This window comes from Pinus tabuliformis, chromosome 5_2 (genome assembly GCF_031772625.1).
Source record: "Pinus tabuliformis cultivar Carrire ecotype Pingquan chromosome 5_2, CPIR1, whole genome shotgun sequence".
Lineage (NCBI taxonomy): Eukaryota > Viridiplantae > Streptophyta > Pinopsida > Pinales > Pinaceae > Pinus > Pinus tabuliformis.
The window spans coordinates 354,070,584-354,094,705 of NC_142306.1; the positions used below are offsets into that span (position 1 = coordinate 354,070,584).

At 39.4% G+C, this 24,122-nt stretch overlaps 1 protein-coding gene across 1 annotated transcript; it reads right to left on the bottom strand.

The window, feature by feature from the left end:
- Positions 1–442: 442 nt before the first annotated feature.
- Positions 443–2,334, bottom strand: LOC149158931 (uncharacterized). The gene has a single exon (XM_089436372.1). It carries the CDS (start codon positions 1,890–1,892, stop codon positions 678–680), a length of 1,215 nt encoding a protein of 404 aa, XP_089292498.1. The 5' UTR covers positions 1,893–2,334; the 3' UTR covers positions 443–677.
- Between the last annotated feature and the right edge of the window lie 21,788 nt (positions 2,335–24,122).

Genomic DNA, 24,122 nt, shown 5'->3' on the forward strand with positions numbered 1-24,122 from the left:
GTGATGCTATATTAAACTGCTTCTTTTGATGTCTAGGGTTCAAATCTGCTAAATATGCATCTCCAAAAAGCGGGGGGCTATTTGTTGTGAAACAATAATGGTATCTGTGAAATTGTGTGGAGAAGAGCCAGTAACTAAACCAAAATGGGGTCTGTTTATTTTGGGGAAAAAGATGAGCCTTGCTTAAATGGGAATAACTTAGCGACGAATTGGACAGATCTTTCACACAATCAGATAACAGATTCTATTTTCCCACTGGCATTATTTAGAATATTACTAGTATTATTATTACTAGGGCGGTCGTCATATTTTGTCTCTGTTGTTCAATTCTGGCCAACTGACAGGACTGAACAGATCAATATTTTCACGTGTATTAACGTAAGCTTTAAACTGTGCACGGCATTAAAATTTAGACGGAAAACATGGGCAGAAGAGCAGGGAAAATTCGATGATGTAAGAACTTTATTTTTATCAAATCCTTCAATAGTATGGACAAAGCATGGAAATGACGAGGGTAAGCTCAGTACTGCCTGCACCAAGGATCCTTTCACTGAAATGCAGAAAAGCAGTTAAATTAATAATTAGCTCTGGAGTCCGGAATTTCTCTCTCTAAAATCTGTCAGATGACAGAATCTGGAGCTACTGACAGAAATCTGCGATATTTTGTTTTTCCTTTTCTACGAGCTGGTAGCAATGCACTGAGATTCCCCCCAAACGGACAGAGGCTTGGTTGGCTCATGGCACCTCCTCAACGGGCAATGGCCAAAGCATTCATTCGCATTCACATTTACATTGAATTCAAGTGGCGCGCCATCTTTTACACGATAATTTACCAGAGATTTATGGTAGAGACCAGAAGAAACTTTGGAAGTCGCCTTCCCCGCTGAAGTCCTCCAGCCACTGTAGGCATTGACGCAAGAAGAGCCTTGGCGTTGTTTTCCGGCAGGTCTTGTGTCAGAACTCTTCTTTTCATCTTGGAATTCATTCAGCTTGGATTTTGAAGTTCTTTCCGGCGACAAATTGCGGGGCACTTTGAATCCTGCAGTCGCAAATCCGCCATTGAAGACCGCGTCGGAGAAATGTATCGTTGCAGGGAAATACTCATCACTACTCACAGGTTCGAATCCTGCAATGGCAGTGTCAGAGAAATTCTCCGAGACGGGAACCTCGTCGAAATCCCAGAAGCAGCTTTCTGACTCGGCCTCGAGATCCTGGTTCTCCTCGTCCGCTGCTTCTTCTGGCTCTTCTTCATCGATTTCGGCCTCGGGATTCGAGGCTTGGAGGAGAGGAAAATCGTCGTCGTTTCTGCTGATGAGCTGCATTTTGAGGCGCCCGCCCTCGCGATAAGAGTGCAAGAAATTATTGCTTTGCAGGGGCGCCTTAACAGACCGTAGCACGAACCGGCCGTCCTTCTTGAAAGATCGCATGTAAGAGGGATTGCATGCACAGATCGAAGCGAGAGGCGGGGGAAAAGCTCGAGCCGGAGCCGCGTCGGCTCCTTTCTTGACCGTGTCGATAATTTCTTGATCTTCTTCATCATCAGATAAATAATCGTCGGCAAATTCAGAGGAGGAGCAAGAACAATCGGTCAAGCAATCAGAGCTCTCGCATCCGAGACCCTCTGTACAGAGCTGCAGACTATCGTTACCCAACGAGCTACGGCTTCTGCCGTAAGGCTTCAAAGTCACCAAATCCCATGGCGTAGCCGCAGCATTTCGCGGTGCGCCACTGAGAAGCGAGGAGAAAGTATTGGCTTGCAACTCGGGCTTGATCAAACTCCACATGTCTTGCCGTTCATCGCAAAAATCCAGGGAAGAATTATTACAAGCCTCTTCCACAACACAAATTTTAGGGATTGGATCCTGGGAAATCATCATCACCGCCATCGCCATCGCGAGGTTGGATCCAGATGCAAGAAAATAAAAGGCACAAAATTTTCTCTGCGCGCTTACGCAGAAAGCCAAACGCTTGGCCCGACGAGCAAGCAAAGAAAACAATTTAAACAACTAGGGGAGGGCAAGGTAGCGGAGGGGGAAGGAAAATGCAAACGGTGCGGATATTGCGGTGAAGCAGCAGTGTAGACGGGCACGGGATAATGAATAGCAGCAGACTGAAAACCAGCCTAATCCCTTTAGCAGGTTCTTACCAATCCGAGCGATCTTAGATAAGAGCCACGCCCGCAATTCTCGTCGGCTGCCCGATTCGAACTCGTCACCAACCGTTAGAAGAGGAAAATTGCATTTAAACGCGAGCTCGGTTGGTTCCCTTCCTTCTTCGTTCATGCAAGGAATGTGAAATGCAGAGATGTCTGCCTTCCACGACTAGCGTAAGAAACGCGGGCGCCCTATTTATAGTGCCAGGAAAGCCACTCAACGCCACACAAGGAAAAGTAAAAGCGATAAGAGCATGGTTAAGTTTAAAAAAAAAAAACTTAAAGAAAAAGAAAGTACCGCGCGATCCCCTGGAATCTAACTCGGGTTAACCTACCTTAGCCCCGACGGTTTTAAAAAAAAAAGGCAATAAAGCAAAAGAAAGCCGGTAACTTGCAGCCCATTTCCCGTCAATTCGCCTGCCGCAGCCGGTGCTGCTGCGTCAGCCGGGCGGCTCTGCGGCACCGCCACTATCATTACTCTCGGCAATAGTCTGAGCTGGAATCCAGGTTGGCATCCGCCTCGCTGACTGGGCTTCTTGACACCCTCGGTTCTCGGGTCTTTGTCGGACCCGGGCACGCGCCGACGGGTGATGAATTAAAGGGTAATAACATGACACGCTGAAATGTCCACGTCGCCCGCACGCATGCGGGTCCCACACGTTCCCCCTCCGCGCCAGATTAAGCGCTTAAATTTGATCTTCCCGCATGGTTATCATTGCTGGCAGGTCGTGGGGTCGAATCACGAAGTGGGACGGTGGTGCGAGCTCTAAATTCCAGATAGGACGCCGGCAGCAATTATATCGGGTTTTTACTCAGTGTGCGGCGCCTGAGACCGGACTACAATATGTACGTTATTCCATCCGTTCCTTTTTTAATTTCACCCACACGTTGCTCTGATCATCGTTCTATTGCTCCTCTTCCAACCGATAAGCCCTGACTAGGCGTCCGGCCCCTTTCTAACGCCCCAACCCCCTTCCTCCACTAGTTTTTAGTCAACGACCGCTAAATTTAGCGGGTTATTAATGACCACAAGAGAAAAGCTTCCATCAAGATTATCCATTTGGCCAGCGTTCACATCATCGACAACTAAAAAGATATGCTGAACCGTACTCTAATGCAATGCCCCCACAATACTTCAAATATTAGCTTAATTAAATATAATTTTAAATACAATTTAAGTTTTTTGGATTCATATTATGAAAAAAAAAAAAATATTATCAAAATTTTGGCGAGTTTTAAGATAAGATAAACAAAATCTTAATATCAATTTAAATAGATAAAAAAATTAAACAAATTTAATTTCTTTTAATAATTCCTTAAATACAATCTAAGTTCTCTAGATTAACCCTATTTAAATCACACCTTAAATACAATCCAAGTACTAGATTAACCAATTTTAATTTCTCGAAATCATCGCACTTCAAACCCCAAAGGCCCTATATATTCGACATACCCCAAAGGCGCAAGATTCCTATAACCGCGGCCTTGATATGCTTTATGCACTGCCACTCCACCCACACCATGAGGTGGTGAAGGATCTAACTCTCTTTTTTTTTTTCCATTGCCAAGCGCAACATCTAACTCCAAGTACCCTAGATATTACTTGTCTAAGGGACAAGATCTAAATGATAGCTGGTCTGGATTTTGATTCTCACTTGATCTCGAATGAGAGATTCGGTGATTGTCTAAGCCCGTAGCTATAATTTCTTATTTGAAGCATGAGCATGCACGGAAAATCTCCGTTTGTGATTAGGTTTGTGTTGAGAATTTCTTGTGTGAGTAGAGACAAAATTAATTGTAATTTTATAAAAGTAAAAGGGAGAGATTATAATGAACATTAAAGTGGAAAACAATTATGTGTTATGAGATAGGTTAACTTGGCCAACAATGTGTTGCAAGATATGTTAAAAGTTAACTTGTGTAACTTGACATTGAGGTTTATTTGTACATGATGAAGTTCCATTCCGTGCACTGAACATTGTTATAGGTTTTATTAAACAATTCTAGTTAATATTATACAATTGTCATAGATTTATGAAACAATTTAAGTTAACACCATACAATTCAAGTTAACACTATACAATTGTCATAGGTTTATTAAACAATTCAAGTTAACACCATCACAAATACCATAATTGAACATGGAGTGCATTAATCGCAGTTGTCTATAATGCGACTTTTTGGAAGCTTTTCTGGTGGGCTTTTCCGGTCAAAATCCGACAGCAATTTATTGGAATCGCAAGTTTGATAGCTAGTTTCTGCACAATCAAAGCGTCGCAGGGGTTTTTCAGGGTGTTGAATCCAAATATGCAATTAAAAACCATTTTAAATAATACAAATCAATATTTAACCTCAATTTTTTCCGCCGGATTCCGTCACCGGAATCTCCAAAAAGTCCCATTATAGACAACTCCGCATTAATGTAGTTGGATAAATTCACGAGAGTTAATGATAGCCCAAGCATATTGGTTTTCTTTATCTAAGTTATTTTTATTAGTAAAGGATATTGTAAATAAGTTTCTTAGTTATTTAAAGGTTTTTTTTTGTTCTTACAACTTATTTTGCATTCCCTCTTAATGAAATTTAGACCTAGTTTGATGCCTAAACATTTATACCATCCTTGATATGATGCTTATGTGATCTCTTAAATTAATTACTTTTAACTTTATCTTAACATAATGTTTAGTTAAAGAAAATCTTGCAATGTTTTTTTAATTGTGGTTGTGTATTTTTTAATCTTTTTCCCCATTTAAATTTGGTATTGGAGTGTTATTTTTACATTGAAGTGTAGGGATTTTATGCACAATGTATTGCAAACGCTCATCTCAAACAAAGGAGAAGATAAAAGAGATATTATAAAACTGAATTGAAGTGCATCATGTAAGAATTGTTAATGGCAATGGCAAATGGGGAATCTAAACAAATAAATCATAACCCACTTCATTTAAATGTTGTAAACTATTACAATTGATGTCACAATATTACATGCACATTTTCGTTGCAAAAACCCTACATACAATCCCATCCCCAGCTCTTGCAATAAGACTTTCAACCCTCTACCACTACCAAATATTGGATTTGTTCCAAAAGAGGAGACCATGGTGGAACTTTCACCTATATTCAAGAAATCGATTATTAGACACCAAGATCATTAGCAAATTGATCACTCCAACTCAAAAATAGTTTGAGATGTTTCATATCCCCACTCTTGATGGCACTTGTCAAAAACTATATCTAATGGTGTGGAAAATCAATTGAAAGAAGTCAAGCAACATTATTTCACTTGTGATAATAAGATCATTCCTAAGTTGTTGAAATATGGCAACAAGAATATTCCAATTTAATTTGTCCTTAAATTAAATTGTGGATTAAAATTGAATTTAGTCTTAACAGCTACTTGGAAATAATTAATTAATTCGATTTGAATTAATTAGTTGGAGAAATTCAAGTTAAAAGTCTTTCTGAAGTCATGCAAGAGTTATACCTTAAATTAAGGAGATAAGATTGAGTTATATTTGAGTTGTAATTAGTTAACTCAATTTACTGAGTTAAGTCTAGTTAAATTAGTTCCAAACTGTTTGAGGAACTAAAAGTGAGTTAACAGTTAGTTGATGCATGCATGCAGTCAACTAGTGCTACTCCAGTTAACTGAAGATTCCCTCATCAGAAACTCATGCATGTCTATTCTGAGAAAGACCCAGTTGAGATTAAAGTCAAGGACAGTGTACTATCAGTTGCATGTGTTTTCTCAAAGAGAAAACTCATGCATGTAGTCAAGGATTTAATCCTTGAGGATTGTGCAGTTTTGGAGGACATCATCCACTTGGTAAATTGGTTTTCCACTTGGTTGAAGGAGAATCATCCCAGAGGAACAACACAAGGAAATAGGAGCTTGGAGGGCAGAGAGGAAGGTTGGAGAGAAGCCAAGATTGCCTATGAGCATCTGTGAGGGTTGTACTAAGAGCTAGCTAGATATGAGAGCTAAGGCTTTGTATAATTCCTATGTATTTCCACCTTGTATGATAGTACAGATAGTGGGGTTTTAGCTGAGGCTTTCCCCAAAGTATTTTCATGTGTATTGTGTGATTGATTCTTCTTCTTCTGGTTATATTGTTCAGCTCGACCTTTAAGCTTCCGCAAATTGATAGTAGAAATAGGTTATATTATTCTGCTTTGATTTATATTGCATTATCGGGTTAACCTACATACAAATTTTCTACATGGTATCAGAGCTGGATTTGTAGAAATTTTCTACATGGTATCGGAGATGTGAATAATATACCGAGAAAAGAATTCAAAGTTTGAAGTTTGGGGTTGCAAGTGCAAATCAAATTCATATCATACTTCAAGTTTGGCCAATGACGTTCTATGGCTTGAGACTCGAGTATGCCTTGGAAGGTAGCTCGAATTACATAACATGGAAAGATAGAATGGAGGCTGTATTAGAAGATAATGGCTTGAAGGAATTCATTGATCAAGAAATCCCAAAGCCAACTTCAACTAATGCACAAGAGTTGGCTAAGTGGAAGAAGTGTGTGGCGAAGGCGAGACAGATCATCCTTGAGGGAGTTTGAGACCATATTGTCTTGAGTCTCCATGGGAAGGATACTCCATATTCAATGTGGAAGACATTAAAGGACCTCTACCAGAACAGTAGCGACCAAAGGAAATTGGCGCTCAAGGATAAGCTTCGAAGAATCAAGATGGAGAAGGGCGATACTATTTCCACATATCTGAACAAGCTCACCACCTGCAGAGATGAGCTTGGAAGTGTGGGAATAACTACTGCTGATGACGATATGATGATCCTCGCTCTCCTTGGCCTTCCAAAGAGTTGGAATAGCTACCAGGACTCTGTGAATGGAAGGGAGAAATTACCGAATTGGGAACGACTATGGTCGGATCTTATGCAGGAGGAGATCAGGAGGAGCACACGAGATGGTTCTTCATCCAAGAATGATGATGAAGAACATCTGACCTTAGCAAGTAAGGCAAGGAAAGGGAAGGGGAAGGCTTCCCATTTCAAATCGAATTCTTCTCATGGAGGGAAGAAGGGTGACATGTCTAAAGTAAGATGCTTTAATTGTCACAAGATGGGACATTATGCGACTAATTTCCCATTGAAGAAGTCCAAGAAGGGATCCTCGGAAGGATCGAAAGGTGAGGCATTAGCCTCTCAATTCAAAATGGACTTTACCCTCATCGCATGCATGGTGTCATCGATGATGGGTTATGTCTGGTATCTTGACAATGGAGCCTCATTCCACATGACCGGTGATAAAAATTTATTCAATGCCTTGGAGGAGAAAGACCTTAAGATGCGAATAGAGATGGGTGACAACGAAAGGTATAGTGTTTCAGGAGTGGGCACAGTTACTTTTCAGAGGGAGCATGGAGATCCTCTCACCTTGACAGATGTGATGTATGTGCCTGGACTGAAGAAGAACTTGATATCGGTCGTGATGTTGGAGGAAAAAGGCTATGATGTTGTCTTCAGTAAAGGAAAGGTGTTCCTAAGACACATAGCCACAGGTCAAACCAAGAGGATAGGGATTCGGGTGAAGAATATCTATAAACTAGAGGTAGATGATTGTGCAGCGTTGAGTATGAAAGAAGAATTTGTGAAAATCCAAGACATTGGCAAGTTGTGGCACAGGCAGTTGGGCCATTTGCATCATGGGGCTTTGAAGATAATGCAGTAGATATCTACAAGACTTCCCAAAGGTAAACTTGAGCAAGTTGACACATGCAAAGGTTGTACATTGAGAAAGTACACCAAGTCTTCCTTTCATGATCGAGACAGTCGAGCAAAGGCTATCTTAGAGCGAGTTCATACTAATTTGTGTGGACCATTCTCGACGGCATCCACAGTGAAGCAAAGGTATTATGTGATTTTCATTGATGACTATTCTCGTAAATGCTAGATTTATTTCATGCAGAAGAAGGACCAAACCTTCACAAAATTTTGTGAGTTCAAACCTTTGGTCGAGAAAGAGTCAGGGAAGAAGATCAAGGCCTTGAGAAGCGACAACGATGGAGAATATGTCTCTCAAGATTTTAAGGACTTCTGTGCAGTGGAAGGAATTAAACGAGAGTTGACGGCACCTCATAACCCACAACAGAATGGGGTGTCCAAGAGGAAGAAGAGAACTATTTTAGGGGCAACAAGGGCAATACTGCATGACCAAGGCCTACCACTTCACTTGTGGGCTGAGGCATGCAACACAGCGGTCTATTCGCAGAATAGAAGCCCACATCACATACTTGGGATGAAGACACCAGAGGAAGCTTTCTCCGGTAAGAGACCAGATGTGGGTCACTTCAGGATCTTTGGCTCATCGGTATATTGTCATGGGACAAAGGATGCACGGAAGAAGCTTGAACCGATAGCAGAGTTGGGGATATTTGTGGCATACACTGATACACCTCACAACTATCGGGTGTGCTTGCCTACCAGTCAGAGGACAGTGGTTCATAGAGATCTCAAGTTTGATGAGAAGAAGGCCATGTGAGTTTCCCTTGAGAGGGAGCTCCAACTACAAGTTGTGGAGGAACTGTTGGTTCCTAAGGAGGAGGAGCCTCAGACTGATGCGGAGCAACTGCATGTAGAGGTTCTAGGAGTGGAGACATCCACAAAAGCAGAGTCTTCTAGAGATGGACGGAAGCGCACAAGAGAAGATGACAGATTGTTGGAGGATGCAAGAGAGAATGTGGGAGCACCATCTTCTCAGCGGAGACAGAGGAAGTCGCATGAGAGGTACACTGGATACATGGCCCTTGCTGGGGAATGTGTTGAGACCGAGCCATCTTCCTTTGAGGAAGCAGTGAAGCAGCCGATTTGGGTTGATGCTATGGTGGAGGAGTATGACTCCATAATTTGTAACAGTGTTTGGGACGTGGTTCTGAGACCAGAGAACAAGTTAGTTATGAGTTCTCGTTGGCTTTACAAGGTAAAGAAAGCTGCTGATGGTAGTGTGGAGAAGCATAAGGCAATATTTGTTGCCTGTGGCTTTTCATAGGTCGAGAGGATCATGTTGCTACAGTGTATTTCGACAAAGGAGCAAGATGCTGACGTTTTGACAAAGGCATTGTCAAAGTGTAAATTCAAGTTCCATAGAGACAGGATCGGGGTGGCAGATAATCCCTTTCTTGTTGAGAGGGAGTGTTGAAATATGGCAACAAGAATATTCCAATTTAATTTGTCCTTGAATTAAATTGTGAATTAAAATTGAATTTAGTCTTAACAGCTACTTGGAAATAATTAATTAATTCTATTTGAATTAATTAGTTGGAGAAATTCAAGTTAGAAGTATTTCTAAAGTCATGCAAGAGTTATCCCTTAAATTAAGGAGATAAGATTAAGTTATATTTGAGTTGTAATTAGTTAACTCAGTTTACTGAGTTAAGTCCAGTTAAATTAGTTCCAAATTGTTTGAGGAACTAAAATTGAGTTAATAGTCAGTTGATGCATGCATGCACTCAACTAGTGCTACTCCAGTTAACTAAAGATTCCCTCATAAAAAAATCATGCATGTCTATTATGAGAAAGACCCAGTTGAGATTAAAGTCATGGACAATGTACTATTAGTTGCATGTGTTTTCTCAAAGAGAAAACTCATGCATGAAGTCAAGGATTTAATCCTTGAGGATTGCGCAGTTTTGGAGGACATCATCCACTTGGTAAATTGGTTTTCCACTTGGTTGAAGGAGAATCATCCCAGAGGAACAGCACAAGGAAATAAGAGCTTGGAGGGCAGAGAGGAACGTTGGAGAGAAGCCAAGATTTCCTATGAACATCTGTGAGGATTGTACTGAGAGCTGGCTAGCTATGAGAGCTAAGACTTTGTATAATTCTTATGTATTTCCACCTTGTATGATAATACAGAAAGTGGGGTTTTTAGCTGATGCTTTCTCCAAAGTATTTTCATGTGTATTGTGCGATTGATTCTTCTTCTTCTGGTTATATTATTTAGCTCAATATTTAAGCTTCTGCAAATTGATAGTAGAAGTAGGTTATAGTATTTTGCTTTGACTTATATTGTATTATCGGGTTAACCTACATACAAATTTTCTACATAAGGATGGTAAACATAAGAACAACTTAGCTATATGGCGTAATGTGTTCCTCTAATATTAGTCATCCATCCTAATTACACCAAGCATGAAAATTTACTTTCTTTTAAAATTTAGGTTAAGAAGAAACTTATCACCATAGCATTTGATATTAGTATAGAATGAGATTTGATTGTAAAAATGGTAGCTACGAAACATAACTTATCCTTAGTCAAACTACCCCTTAGATTAGATTAACAAGAATAAGGACTTATGCATCCAATATATGTGTAAGGTGACATTCAACATCTCAATAAATTGTATTAATGAAATAGAGTTTAACATGGTGGATGTGTTTGTTATCATTCTAGTGATCCTTACTAGTGGGATTGTGATGCAATTTATCAATAAAAAACCTAGTGTATACGAGTTAAACATGAGAAAATCTTATTTGATGATAATGTAGAAAGATCCACAACCCTTATCATGGGTTTCAAATGAAAAGACTCAAACACTTATAAAGACCTTATGAAGATACATATTGTAATATATAAGGAAAGAAGGATGAAAGGTAATCTATAAGGAAATAAGGATGAAATGTTTGTGGTTTCCAATTAATCCCATAATTTTAGGGCTAGGCATGTGCATCCATGTAGTTATGAAAAGACTTGACACAATGGGAGAAGTTAGGTGAGAAAATATGTTTGCATGATTTGTTATAGCATTATGCAGAGTTGTGTCAAGAGCCTTGGATGATTCCAAGTTGTACAATTAAGCATAATATTGACTTGTAAACAAGGAGTTGGTATGCATAATGAGTTGCATAGAATTTTATTACTAGAAAATGATGAGACAAAGAAGTAGATTCGAAAGCCACTGGATAAAATGCACATTTCCCCCTTCTCGTTATCATATGAAGTAGTCATCATATTAGTTATGAAGAAGGATGGATTATAGAGAATGTGTGGATATTACCAACTTCCTAACAAATTCACTATCGAGAACTAATATCCAATATTACACATGTACAATCTATTAGAGAGCATGATTTGAATTCAGGTTTTTAGCAAGTTTGTATCTAGGTTAAAGATACTTGGAAGACATTATTTGAGACTTGTCAAGGACAATTTGAATGGTCGGCAATGTTGTGTTTGATTCTTACTAATTCCCTTGTGAAATTTATGAGGATGATGAATGAACTTCTCTCACCATATCTTGATTCATTTTTTATTGTGTATGTAGATTACTTTCTTATGTTAAACTAGACTTGGAAGGAGCATTTGCATCATCTTTACTGAGTATTTGTAGAATTGCACAAATAAAAGCTATTGGTCAATATAATGAAGTGTACATTCAAATAGCAAAATCTTGTTTATCTTAGATTTTTTGTGAACTAGCATGCACTAAGAATTGATCCAACAAATATTTGCACCAAAGTCAACTGATAATTGCCAAAGAACATTCATTGCTTGCAAGGTTTCATGTGACAATTAACTACTTGTGCAAATTTCCTGCTCATATTTCCCATGTTGTCCACACTTTCATTTTTTAAAATCATCACTATGTTTGGTCTAGTTGGGATATTGCATGGAAGTAAAGCATTTGATGAGATCAAGCACATGGTAATCACTACTTATGTCATTGCACTTTGTGACTTTCATTACATTTGTGAACTTGAAGTGGATGTTTTTGTATATACCATGTGAACAAATTTTAACATGGCTAACACTTGTCATACACTACAACTGCTACAAATTTTTAAGTGTAGCTCTAAATTGTCTATTCTTTGATCACAAGACGTACATTTTAGCACATTTTCTAAAAAACACATGATTGTGCATAACGACCATAAATTTCTCTAGTTACCTTAAATATATAACAAGATCAAGAATGTGTGACACCTAAAACAATAACATACAAGTAGTAATTCATTATTGTGATTAAGTAATATAAGGGAATAACCAACAAGACCATGGATTTCCTATTAAGAGCACCAAGGATTAGATTGCTAATATTTAAATATTTCCAATACTTTGGATTCAACTGTTTCAAGGAGGCATACACATAGTGTTCAATCATCTAGAACCATGTGATGTCACAAACAAGTAACTTGGTTGTTCTTCCAAAACGTTGGGATACTTTTTGTTCTACCATGATAAATCATCCATATCCTCATTGGAGAATGTTTAAGTTACTTTTAGCAAGGTTGCATTATTAGGATTAATGGACACTGAATTGAAGATAAATTTTTCATTCCATCCATAAATAGATGGATGAACTAAGATAGTAATCACCCCATTGTTCAATATGTATGGATGTTTAACCATTGACATCCAAAGACTTGGCATACCAATTTCTCCTATGTGTAAGACAATTATAATCATGTAAATCACAACAAAACATGTACTTTCCAATTTGAGGCATGGCTTGGATTCCTGTCCAAATATCTATTGGCTATTTTTCTCCCATACTAGAGGTGACAAGAATGAGTAGGTTGATGCACATAAGCAAGTAGTAAAGTTCATTAACTGATCCAAGGGATCAGTTTAGTGCTCAAAATTCAAAGTGCTAAAAAATTCTCTAAACCTATACGATTGGATAGATATCGATGATCTGAATCCAACGCAACTCGTTTCACTCAAAACTGATATCGTATGCTCCCGATATCGTGTTCTGATCGATTTGCCAAACAACTAAAATTTTAAAAGTTGAAGTTGTAGGTACACCTAGTCAGCAGTCCGTACATTGACTAGGAATTTGATTAGGCATGTAACTATGTTTATGAGGACCCATGGCCGGATGACACTTGCCTCATTCTTACTGGCTTGTGTATGATGGTTTTTATTGGTTCATTGGTTGTTGTGATTGACCAATAAGGGACAGCCATGTGGGCCAATTGGTGGTTTCCATGTGGCCTCCTCTTATTTGGAAACAATTTTTTATGGCTAGATCGGGCCTCTATAGGATTCAAAGAATAAACCTCCAGAGTGGCAAAACAGTGCTCCACCATCGTGCCACTAGTGTTTCTTAATAGATATGGCAGAGGGATTCTATTTAAAGTTTAATGGTAGTGCATATGAGGGAGGGGTCGAGCTAAGCCCTAGCCCTTGGCCACCACAACACCCATGGGACCATAGGCGGAGGGGCCAAGGGGCCAGGCCTTAACCTAACCCATGGCCATAACACCCCATATATAAAACATCGGAGCCAGGGCTTGAACCAGAGGCAGAAAAGAGGAGGGGGTCAGGCCCAAGGTAGATGACAGCCACAGGACCATAGGCGCGATGAAGATAAGGGAGCCAGCCCTAGGTCACCAGGAACCAATGCGACCAAGAGCGTGGCCTTATCAGAGGGGCTTAAATAGATGTTAGAGTTCGATCCTGGAATCTCGGCCCCTATGTGGTTATATGTGCCAATGTGACCAAGTTTTTCAGAATTGGGGGCTTAATGGCTTAATTAACAGTCCTACAATTTCACCCGTCAAGTGGGATTATAGGCCAGATTTGCACACTAGTTTCGGGTTTGGGGGGCTCAAGCCAGGTTTCGGCTAAATTGGACGATGTTAGCTATGGAATTGGGCAAAAACTGGTAATAGGTATAACTTACTCAATTTTTGGCCAAATGAGGTGCAGAAAGAACCCGGATGGGGGTTTTTGACAATGTTGAATCCATTGGAGACATCAATTTTGCTATTTGAGGAATGTAAAAGCAAGTAAACACACTTTTGAGAACTTAATGAAAGAGGCCCTGCGTTGGAAGCTGGACTAGGAGATGTAGCCTAGGAGAGGGGTGGACTCCTTTATCATATTTTGTGTTGTGTGTTTCATATATTCTTATTTTGTCTTTGCTTGGTTGTAAATTGTTTTTAAATTTCACTTGTTTCATGTGTTTAGTAAATTTATCCTTTACCCAAAACACATGTAATTTTCACTTGTAAATTGTTAAAAATTTTCAAGTTCACACATTGAGATCATTTTGGTATCAGAGCATAGGTTATTATGAAGGTTTGATTTGTTTGCAAGTGTTTTTCTGGTGCTTATAAGGTTGAAGCTTAAAAGAGGAGAAGGAGAACTTGTGGAGCCAATATCTCAAATTGTTTCAAGGAGAAAAAATACACCTCAAGAAGGTCCTGAAGGGATGTCTAAAGATGAGAAAACTTTCAGAAAAGCATTATTTGAGATGTCTAAAATGGTTAAAGTTCTTTATGAAGAAAGGAATTCAAGACTGTATGGAGAAAGATCAAAACCTCTTGGAGGAAAATGGGACAAACCTCCAAAAGGAGGAATGGTGACAAGCCACCACCTTCACCTCCATCCTCACCTTCACCTTCAGCCTCATCATCTACTACTCCTTCTACCCTTTCAAAAACACCTCCAAGTTCCCCAAGGGGTCATGGTAAAAATCCTTTGCTTAAGCTTGATATTAAGTTTGAATTTCCTACGTATAATGGAGAGGTAAATGTAGAGAGATTGTATTATTGGGTTTGTCAGTTTGAAATGTATTGCATGATATAAAGAATCAAGGATGATGAAACCAAGATCCAACTTGCTTCTCTTAGATTGGAAGGTGCAACACTAATTTGGTGAGAAGCCAAAACTCAAGAGGACATGAAGAAACATGGTAAGGTTTTATCCTCTTGGAATGATTTTGGTGTTGTAATAAGAAGGCAATTTTAACCATTAGCATACAGGAAAAAAGCTATTATGGATTGGCAAAACTTTAGACAAGCTAAGGGGAAAGATGTTCAAATATATACTCAAGAATTTAGAAAAGGGCTTTGATTTTGGGCATAGATTTTTCTTCTCAAGATGCTTTGCTCAAATATATTGGAGGATTGCATAGTTATTTGAGACATGCAATTCTCATGTTTAACCCTACAAAACTAGATGAAGTTTGTGTACAGACAATGCATTTAGAAGCAAGAGGGAAGAATATTCCTCAAGAGGGTAGTGAAAAGCCATTCAAGAATGGTGACAAAGGAAAGGGGAAATTCAAAGGCAAAAGAAAGAAAAATTCTTCAGTCAAGAAAGTGGGAGAAAAGCTCACCTATAAACATTGTTCAAAGGAAGGACATGATGAAGACCACTATTGGAAATTTCATCCTAAAATGAGACCCAAAAATTTTAACAACAAAGGGAAACAAAAGAGTGTTGCAACTGCAAAACATGATTTAGGATCTGACTCTGGCGATGAAACAAAGATCAAAACCATGGGGTTCAAAAGTAAGGACTCTATTGCAAGTACTAGTTCTTCAAGTAGTAGCCTAAACGAAACTCAACATGAAAAAGTAAGAATAAATATTTTACACATTATAGTCATTTCAAAATATACCAAGATAGATACACTGTTTGATAGTGGTTCACAAACAAACATCATTTCTAAAGACACTGTCAATAAATTGAGTTTGGAAACAACCCATCATCCTAAACCATATCCTTTAGGTTGGATATGTGACAATGCAAAATTGCATGGGACAAAAATATGTAAATTAAGATTTTCCATCACTATAAACTTTATAGCTGGGGTAGAGCTTGATGTCATTCCACTTGATATTTGTGGCATTATTTTGGGAACCCCATATCTATATGATAGGAGAGCCATCTTTCATCACCATGAGAACAAGTATCACTTGTTTAAAAATGGAGTTGAGTACATTATTATAGAACATAACAAGAAGTTGAATTTGTCACTTGTAAATGCTGGAAAAATGAAGAGGTTAGTCAATTCTAGTAAGAAATTTGTACTCTTGATGATCAAACCCAAAGAGAATGTTCAAAATGAAGCTTTCCAAGGATGTGATGCAAAGTTAAAATCTGATTTTGATCCAGATTTAAACAAGAACGCAACAAATTACAGATATAACCATAAATACAAAGATGCAGTAGAAATAACACTTCATTTCATTAATATCAAATACTGAAATATGCTTACAGACAGAATGGAAATAAGACTAGCTCGACGATGGTAGCTTATCTTGTAGAAGATATGTGGCGGCTACTGTTGAAAATAGCAACAAGAAATGCTAAAAATAGCATTGCTATAAATAGCATTTCGGGATACATTCCAATTTTAGTTAGCCCCTGAACTAAAATTGAGAATTAAAATTCGAATTTGATCTTAGCAGATGTTTGAAAAATAATTAATTAATTCATATTGAGGTAATTAGTTAGATAAAATCAAACATGAAGTCTATGTGAAGACATGCAACAATTATCCCTTTGATTGAGGAAGTTATCCCTTAATTAAGGAGATCAGGATGAGTTGTACTTTGAGTTGTAATTAGTTAGCTCAGTTAACTAAGTTAAGTCCAGTTATATTAGTTCCAACAGTTTGTGGAACTGATTGTGAGTGCAGTTAGTTAATGCATGCATGCATGTAACTACTGTACTTCATATAACTGAATATTCTCTCATAAATAACTCATGCATGTCAGTTCAGTCAGAGACCCAATTGAGATCAAAGGATGGGACAGTGTACTATCAGTTGCAGGAATATTCCATTGAGGATATCTCTTGCATGCAGAAGGAATTCATTCCTTGAGCATTGCGCAGTTATTTCTGAGTTTGGTGAGTTGTGTGAGAGGTGAATTCACACAGGTGGCAGCCAGAGGACCCAAGAGAAACTGTGCAAGGAAATAGGAGGCTTAGAGGACTGAGGGAAGGCATATGTTGTGTCTATTCAGTCTATGAGCAGCATTGAGGGATTGTACTGAGAGTTGGATAGCTTGTGATCCAAAGCTTTGTGTTATCCGGAGATATTTCCACTTGTGTGATAATACAGATAGCAAGGTTTTTAGCTGAGGCTTTCCCCATAGTATTCTTCTGTGTTCATGTGTGATTGTTTCTCCTTCATTTGTTATATTTGTTCTATTTTGTTCTTGCTCAAAATTGATTAAGCTTCCACAAGTTTGTTTGTAGAAGTAGATCAAGTATTTTGCTTTAGTATATTGCATTATTAGGTGATCTACAGTGGGAATTTCTACATGGTATCAGAGCAAAGGTGATCAAAGAAAAGAAAAATATACAAAGAAGGGAGAAGTTCGAAGTTTAAAGTTGCTGATTATAGAAATCGAATTCTTATCACATCTCAAATTTTCACCAATGGCGTTCAATGGTTTGAGACACGAGTATGCCCTGGATGGCAGCTCAAATTATATAGCCTATAAGGATCGCATGGAAGTGGTATTAGAGGAAAATGGTTTGAAGGACTTCATTGATCAAGAAGTCCCCAAGCCAGTAGCTGCTAATGCCCAAGAATTAGTGGAATGGAAGAAATGTGTGGCTAGAGCAAGGAGGATTCTTCTGGAGGGAGTTCGAGACCACATTGTCTCAAGTTTCTATGGGAAGGAGACACCATTTTCAATGTGGAAAACATTGAAGGATCTATATCAGAACAACAACAATCAGAGGAAGCTGGCGTTGAAAGACAAGCCTCGGAAAATCAAGTGTGAAAAGGGTGACACGATCTCTACATATCTGAACAAACTCACCACTTGCAGGGATGAGATTGGAAGTGTAGGAATCATGACAGCCGATGATGACATGGTGAGTCTTGCTCTCCTCGATCTTCCTAAGAGCTGGCATAGCTACCAAGACTCAGTAAATGGAAGAGAGAAACTGCCAGATTGGGAACGACTATGGTCGGATCTGATGCAAGAGGAGATCAGGAGAAGCACCAGAGATCGATCTTCATCAAAGCATGATGATGAAGAAAATCTAGCCTTAGCGAGTAAGGCAAGGAAAGGGAATGGAATGCTTCCCATTCCAAATCGAGTTCTTCCCATGGTGGGAAGAATATTGACAAATCGAAAGTGTGATGCTTTCATTGTCATGAGGTGGGCCATTATGCTACGAATTGTCCATAGAAGAAATCCAAGAAGGGATCCTCGAAAGGATAAGATGGTGAGGCACTGGCCTCACAGTTCGAATTGGATTTCACCCTCATCGCATGCATGGTTTCATCGATGGTGGGTTGTGTTTGGTACCTGGATAGTGGAGCCTCATTCCACATGATCGGCGACAAGAGTTTATTCAGTACCTTGGAGGAGAAGGACCTCCAGATGCGCATAGAGATGGGCGATGATGGAAAGTACTGTGTTTCAGGTGAAGGCACGGTTGTGTTTTAGAGGGAGCATGGAGCTCCTCTCACCCTGACTGATGTAAAGTATGTGCCTGGTCTGAAGAAGAACCTGGTATCTATCGTTATGTTGGAAGATAAAGGCTATGATGTAGTATTTATTAAAGGAAAGGCATTCTTGAGGCACATCTGCACTGGACAGACCAACAGGATTGGGATTCGAGCAAAGAATCTCTACAAGCTGGAGGTAGATGACTGTGCTACATTGAGTTCCAAAGCAGAGTTGGTGCAAAGCCAAGATATTGGCGAGCTATGGCATAGAAGATTGGGCCACTTGCACCATGGGGCCTTGAAGATCATGCAACAGATTTCTACCAGACTTCCCAAGGGTAAACTGGAGCAAGTGGATACATGCAAAGGTTGTACCTTGGGTAAGTATGCAAAATATTCCTTTCAGGATCGAGACAGTCGAGCTAGAGCAATCCTGGAGTGAGTTCATACAGATGTGTGTGGACCATTCTCGACAGCCTCCACTGCTAAACAAAGGTACTATGTTATTTTCATTGATTATTTTTCTCGTAGATGTTGGATCCACTTCATGCAGAAGAAGGATCAAACCTTCTCAAGGTTTTGTGAATTCAAAGCCTTGGTTGAGAAAGAATTTGGAAATAAAATAAGGGTCTTGTGAAGCGACAATGGTGGAGAGTATGTCTCCCAATAGTTTAAGGACTTCTGTGCAGCAGAAGTAAAAAAACGGGAGTTGACGGCACCCCATAACCCACAACAGAATGGGGTGGCTGAAAGGAAGAAGATAACGATTGTGGGAGCAGCTCGAGCCATGCTGCATGACCAAGGCCTACCACCTTATTTGTGTGCTGAGGCATGCAATACAACAGTATACTTGCAGAATAGAAGCCCACATCGTATACTGGGAATGAAGACACTAGAGGAGGCTTTCTCCTGGAAGAGACTAGATGTGAGTCACTTCAGGATCTTTGGCTCATCGGTATTTTTCCATGTGACCAAAGATGCCTGGAAGAAGCTAGAGCCAACAGCTGAGTTGGGGATACACTGATACACCCCACAACTATCGGGTGTTCTTGCCTACCAGTCAGAGGACAGTGGTATGCAGAGATCTGAAGTTCGACGAGCAGAAAGCCATGCGAGTATCCTTTGAGAGGGAGCTCAAGTTGCATGCAGAGGAGGAGCCTCAGACTGATGGGGAGCAGCAGCATGCAGAGGATCTAGGAGTGGAGACATCCACTCATGCAGAGTCTTCCAAAGATGGGCAGAAACACTCAAGGGAAGCTAACATATTGATGATGGATGCAAGAGAGAATGTGGGACAACCGTCCTCTCAACGCAGATAAAGGAGGTCACTCGAGCAATACATTAGTTACATGGCCCTAGTTGGGGAGTGTGTAGAGACCGAACCATATTCCTTCGAGGAAGCAGTGTAGCAACCAGTCTGGGTTGATGCTATGGTGGAGGAGTACGACTCCATAGTTCGGAATAGTGTTTGGGATGTTGTTCAAAGACCAGAGAACAAGTCAGTGATAAGTTCCCAATGGCTTTACAAGGTAAAGCAAGCAGCTTGCGGGAGTGTGGACAAACATAAGGCAAGGTTCATTGCCTGTGGTTTCTCACAGGTCGAGGCAATCGACTATGATGAGACTTTTCCTCCTGTAGTAAGGTACTCATCTATCAGATCGATGTTGGCACTACCAGCACAGATGGGTTGGAAGACCCATTAGATGGATGTGAACACTGCGTTCCTCAATGGCAAGATTGAGGAAGAGGTGTACATAGAGCAGCCAGAAGGATTTGAGACCTTCGATCATGAGTCGCATGTGTGCTGACTCAAGAGAGCTTTGTACGGGCTGAAGCAAGCACCCCGTGTTTGGTACACCAGGATCGATAGCTATTTCACCAGGTTGAGCTTCACAAAGAGTGAAGTGGATGCGAACCTTTACCACATCATGGTAGAAGGTAAGCCATTGATCATTTTTCTTTATGTTGATGATTTGATATTGACAGGTGATGATCAGATGATCAAGTCTTACAAGAAAGACCTTGTAAGAGAGTTTAAGATGAAAGACATCGGTCTCATGCACTACTTTCTAGGCATGGAAGTGTGGCAGAAGGATGGGGAAGTGTTTGTGTTTCAAGGAAAGTATGCCAATGAGATACTCAGGAGATTCCACATGGAGAAGTGCAAGCCCATGCAGACTCCTCTAGCAGGTAACTGGAGGAAGGAGGATGCTACTTCAGGTGAGGTAGTCGTTGCTATTGTTTATCAACAGCTTGTGGGTTCATTGATGTATTTAATGAACACACGACCAGATTTGTGCTTTGCAGTGAAGCAGCTGAGTCAAGCTATGGTTCAGCCTACCAAGCTGTTTTGGAAGGCAGCGAAGCATGTGCTGAGATACCTCAGAGGCACATCTCAATATGGATTATGGTACAGACTGACAGAGGGAGTGAAGCTTCAGGGCTTCACAGATGCAGATTGGGCAGGGAGTCCATTAGATCAGAAGAGCACTTCAGGTGGAATTTTCAACCTTAGTTCAGCTACAGTTTCTTGTTACAGCAGGAAACAGAGGTCATTTACACTTAGCTTAGCAGAGGCTGAATACATGGCTGCTAGTCAGGCAGCATGTGAGGCCATTTGGATGCGGAAAATTCTAGTTGGATTGTTTGATCAGAGGATGGATCCAACTGTGATCTGTTGCGATAATCAAAGTTGTATCAAACTCTCTGAGAATCCAAGATTCCATGACAGGTCCAAGCACATCGATATCCGGTATCATCATCTTCAAGATTGTGTGGTGAAGAGGATCATGTTGTTGCAGTATGTTTCAACCGAGGAGCAGGATGCAGATATTTTGACTAAGGCATTTTCAAAATGAAAATTCGAGTTCCATAGAGACAGGATTGGAGTGACAGATAATCCCTTTCTTGTTGAGAAGGAGTGTTGAAAATAGCAACAAGAAATGCTAAATATATAAGTGCTAAAAATAGCATTGCTATAAATAGCATTTCGGTATAAATTCCAATTTTAGTTAGTCCCTAAACTAAAATTGAGAATTAAAATTCGAATTTGATCTTAGCAGCTGTTTGAAAATAATTAATTAATTCATCTTGAGTTAATTAGTTGGAGAAAATCAAACATGAAGTCTATGTGAAGACATGCAACAGTTATCCCTTTGATTAAGGAAGTTATCCCTTAATTAAGGAGACCAGGATGAGTTGTACTTTGAGTTGTAATTAGTTAATTGAGTTAATTCTAGTTAGATTAGTTCCAACAGTTTGTGGAACTGATTGTGAGTTCAGTTAGTTAATGCATGCATGCATGTAACTAGTGTACTTCAAATAACTGAATATTCTCTCATAAATAACTCATGCATGTTAGTTCAGTTAGAGACCTAGTTGAGATCAAAGGATGGGACAGTGTACTATCAGTTGCAGGAATATTCCATTGAGGATATCTCTTGCATGGAGAAGGAATTCATTCCTTGAGGATTGAGTAGTTATTTTTGAGTTTGGTAAGTTGTGTGAGAGGTGAATTCACGCAGGTGGCAGCCAGAGGACCCAGGAGAAACTGCGCAAGGAAATAGGAGGCTTATAGGACTGAGGGAAGGCATATGTTGTGTCTATTCAATCTATGAGCAACATTCAGGGATTATACTAAGAGCTGGATAGCTTGTGATCCAAAGCTTTGTGTAATCCAGAGATATTTCCACTTGTATGATAATAAAGATAGCGAGGTTTTTAGTTGAGGCTTTCCCTAGAGTATTCTTCTGTGTTCATGTGTGATTATTTCTCCTTCATTTGTTATATGTGTTCTATTTTGATCTTGCTCAAAATTGATTAAGCTTCCACATGTTTGTTTGTAGAAGTAGATCAAGTATTTTGCTTTAGTATATTGCATTATCAGGTGATCTACAGTGGGAATCTCTACAGCTACATGTCTCTAAATTGTGTTACAATGAGGCTCAAAGGCCTATTTATTATTGAGAAACAAAGGAAAACCCTAAACATCCAAAAACCTAACCCTAGGAGATGAAGCGCCAAACTATGGGCCACGTTTGGGTCAATTGGTACATCAACTTCCCGGGGTCGTAACTTTGGCATATGATCTCCATTTGACATGCACAATACCTTGTTAGAAAGATCTGTCCGAGCACTACAACTGTTGAATGACCAACAATGGTATTTCATCCATGTTGGTCCCATTTTTCCCAAAAAAACGTCGTTTAGGGCCTCAAAACGACTCCGGAAGTTCAGGACCTGAAAAATTGCGAAAAATAGTAAATTGTGCTACAATAAGGAAAGTGAAAAACTGAAAGAAACAATGGTGGGGGTCCAAGTGGAATAGGTGGGTGGCAACCAATATCCACCTGGATCATATTTGTATGAGGTTTTTAACACATATGATGAGATGTTTCAGGAGCCCAAAGGATTACCTCCTAAAAGAGGTATCCAACATGAGATCTAATTGCAACAAGATTGTCCTCTTCCAAACATTGGCATGTACAGGATGTCAATTATGGAGAATGCAGAGATTAATAGACAAATACAAGATTTTCTTGAAAAAGGGGTCATAAAGCCAAGCACATCGCCATGCGGGTCATCAATTGTGTTAGTACCAAAGAAAGATGGTACATGACATATGTGTATAGATTTCAAAGCCTTGAACAAGATAACGATAAAGAATCGTTACCCTCTTCCTCGAATTGATGATTTGCTTGATCAATTGAAATATGTTGTGTATTTCACTAAGTTGGACTTGAGAAGTGGTTATCATCATATTAGGATTGTTGAAGGAGACACATGGAATACAACTTTCAAAATAAAGCAAGGTTTGTTTGAATGGTTGGTTATGCCATTTGGGGTTTGTAATGCTCCTGCAACATTCATGCAAGTTATGAATGATGTCTTAAGGCCTTTTCTTGATGATTTTGTAATTGTCTACTTAGATGACATATTGATATTTAGTAAGTCTCATGAAGAACATGTCAGGCATGTGAAACAAGTCTTAGATGTCTTGAAGAAATAAAATTTGTTTTTTAAGATATCTAAATGTGAGTTTGGAAAGACCTCATTAGTTTATTTGGGACATATTGTTGGAGGGGGTGAATTGAAGATAGATCCATCAAAGGTCAAAGTCATTTGATTGGCTCGAGCCCAAAAATGTAACTGAGGTTAGAATCTTTTTGGGAGCAACCCAATATTGGAGAAAGTTTATTTCTAAATTTTCTTCAATTGCAGCTCCATTACATGCCTTGACAAGCATTAAGCAAGTTTTTCAATGGGGAGGAAAGAAAAAAAATATTTTGATGCATTCAAGGAGAGAATCAGTACAACTACAGTTCTTTCATTTCCTGATTTAAGAGAACGATTTTAGATGCAAACAGATCCAAGTGACTATGCCATGGGACTAGTCTTGATGCAACATGGTAAGCCCATATGTTACCATTCTGAAAATTTTAATGGTGTAATATTTAACTATCCTACTTATGACAAGGAACTGTATGCATTGGTGCAAAGTGTGAAAAAGTGGAAACACTATTTGATGGGAAAGGAAACTATCATTCACACTGATCATCAACCATTGCAATACTTGCAATCACAAACTAAGCTACAACAAGCGAGGCACTTCAGATGGATGGGTTTCTTGCAACAATTCCACTTGGTGATAAGGTATAAGAAAGGTATCTATAACAAGGTTGTTGACATGCTTTCTAGACCAATTGTTAGTGCTTCAGTTATTCTTAAGCATAATTCTATCATGCATGAGAGCTATGTTGAACAATATGCTTTAGATGAAGACTTTAAAGAT

Bases quoted from the DNA above. Each gene is read 5' to 3' on its own strand.
- LOC149158931 (XM_089436372.1), bottom strand. From the start codon at position 1,892: ATGGCGATGGCGGTGATGATGATTTCCCAGGATCCAATCCCTAAAATT.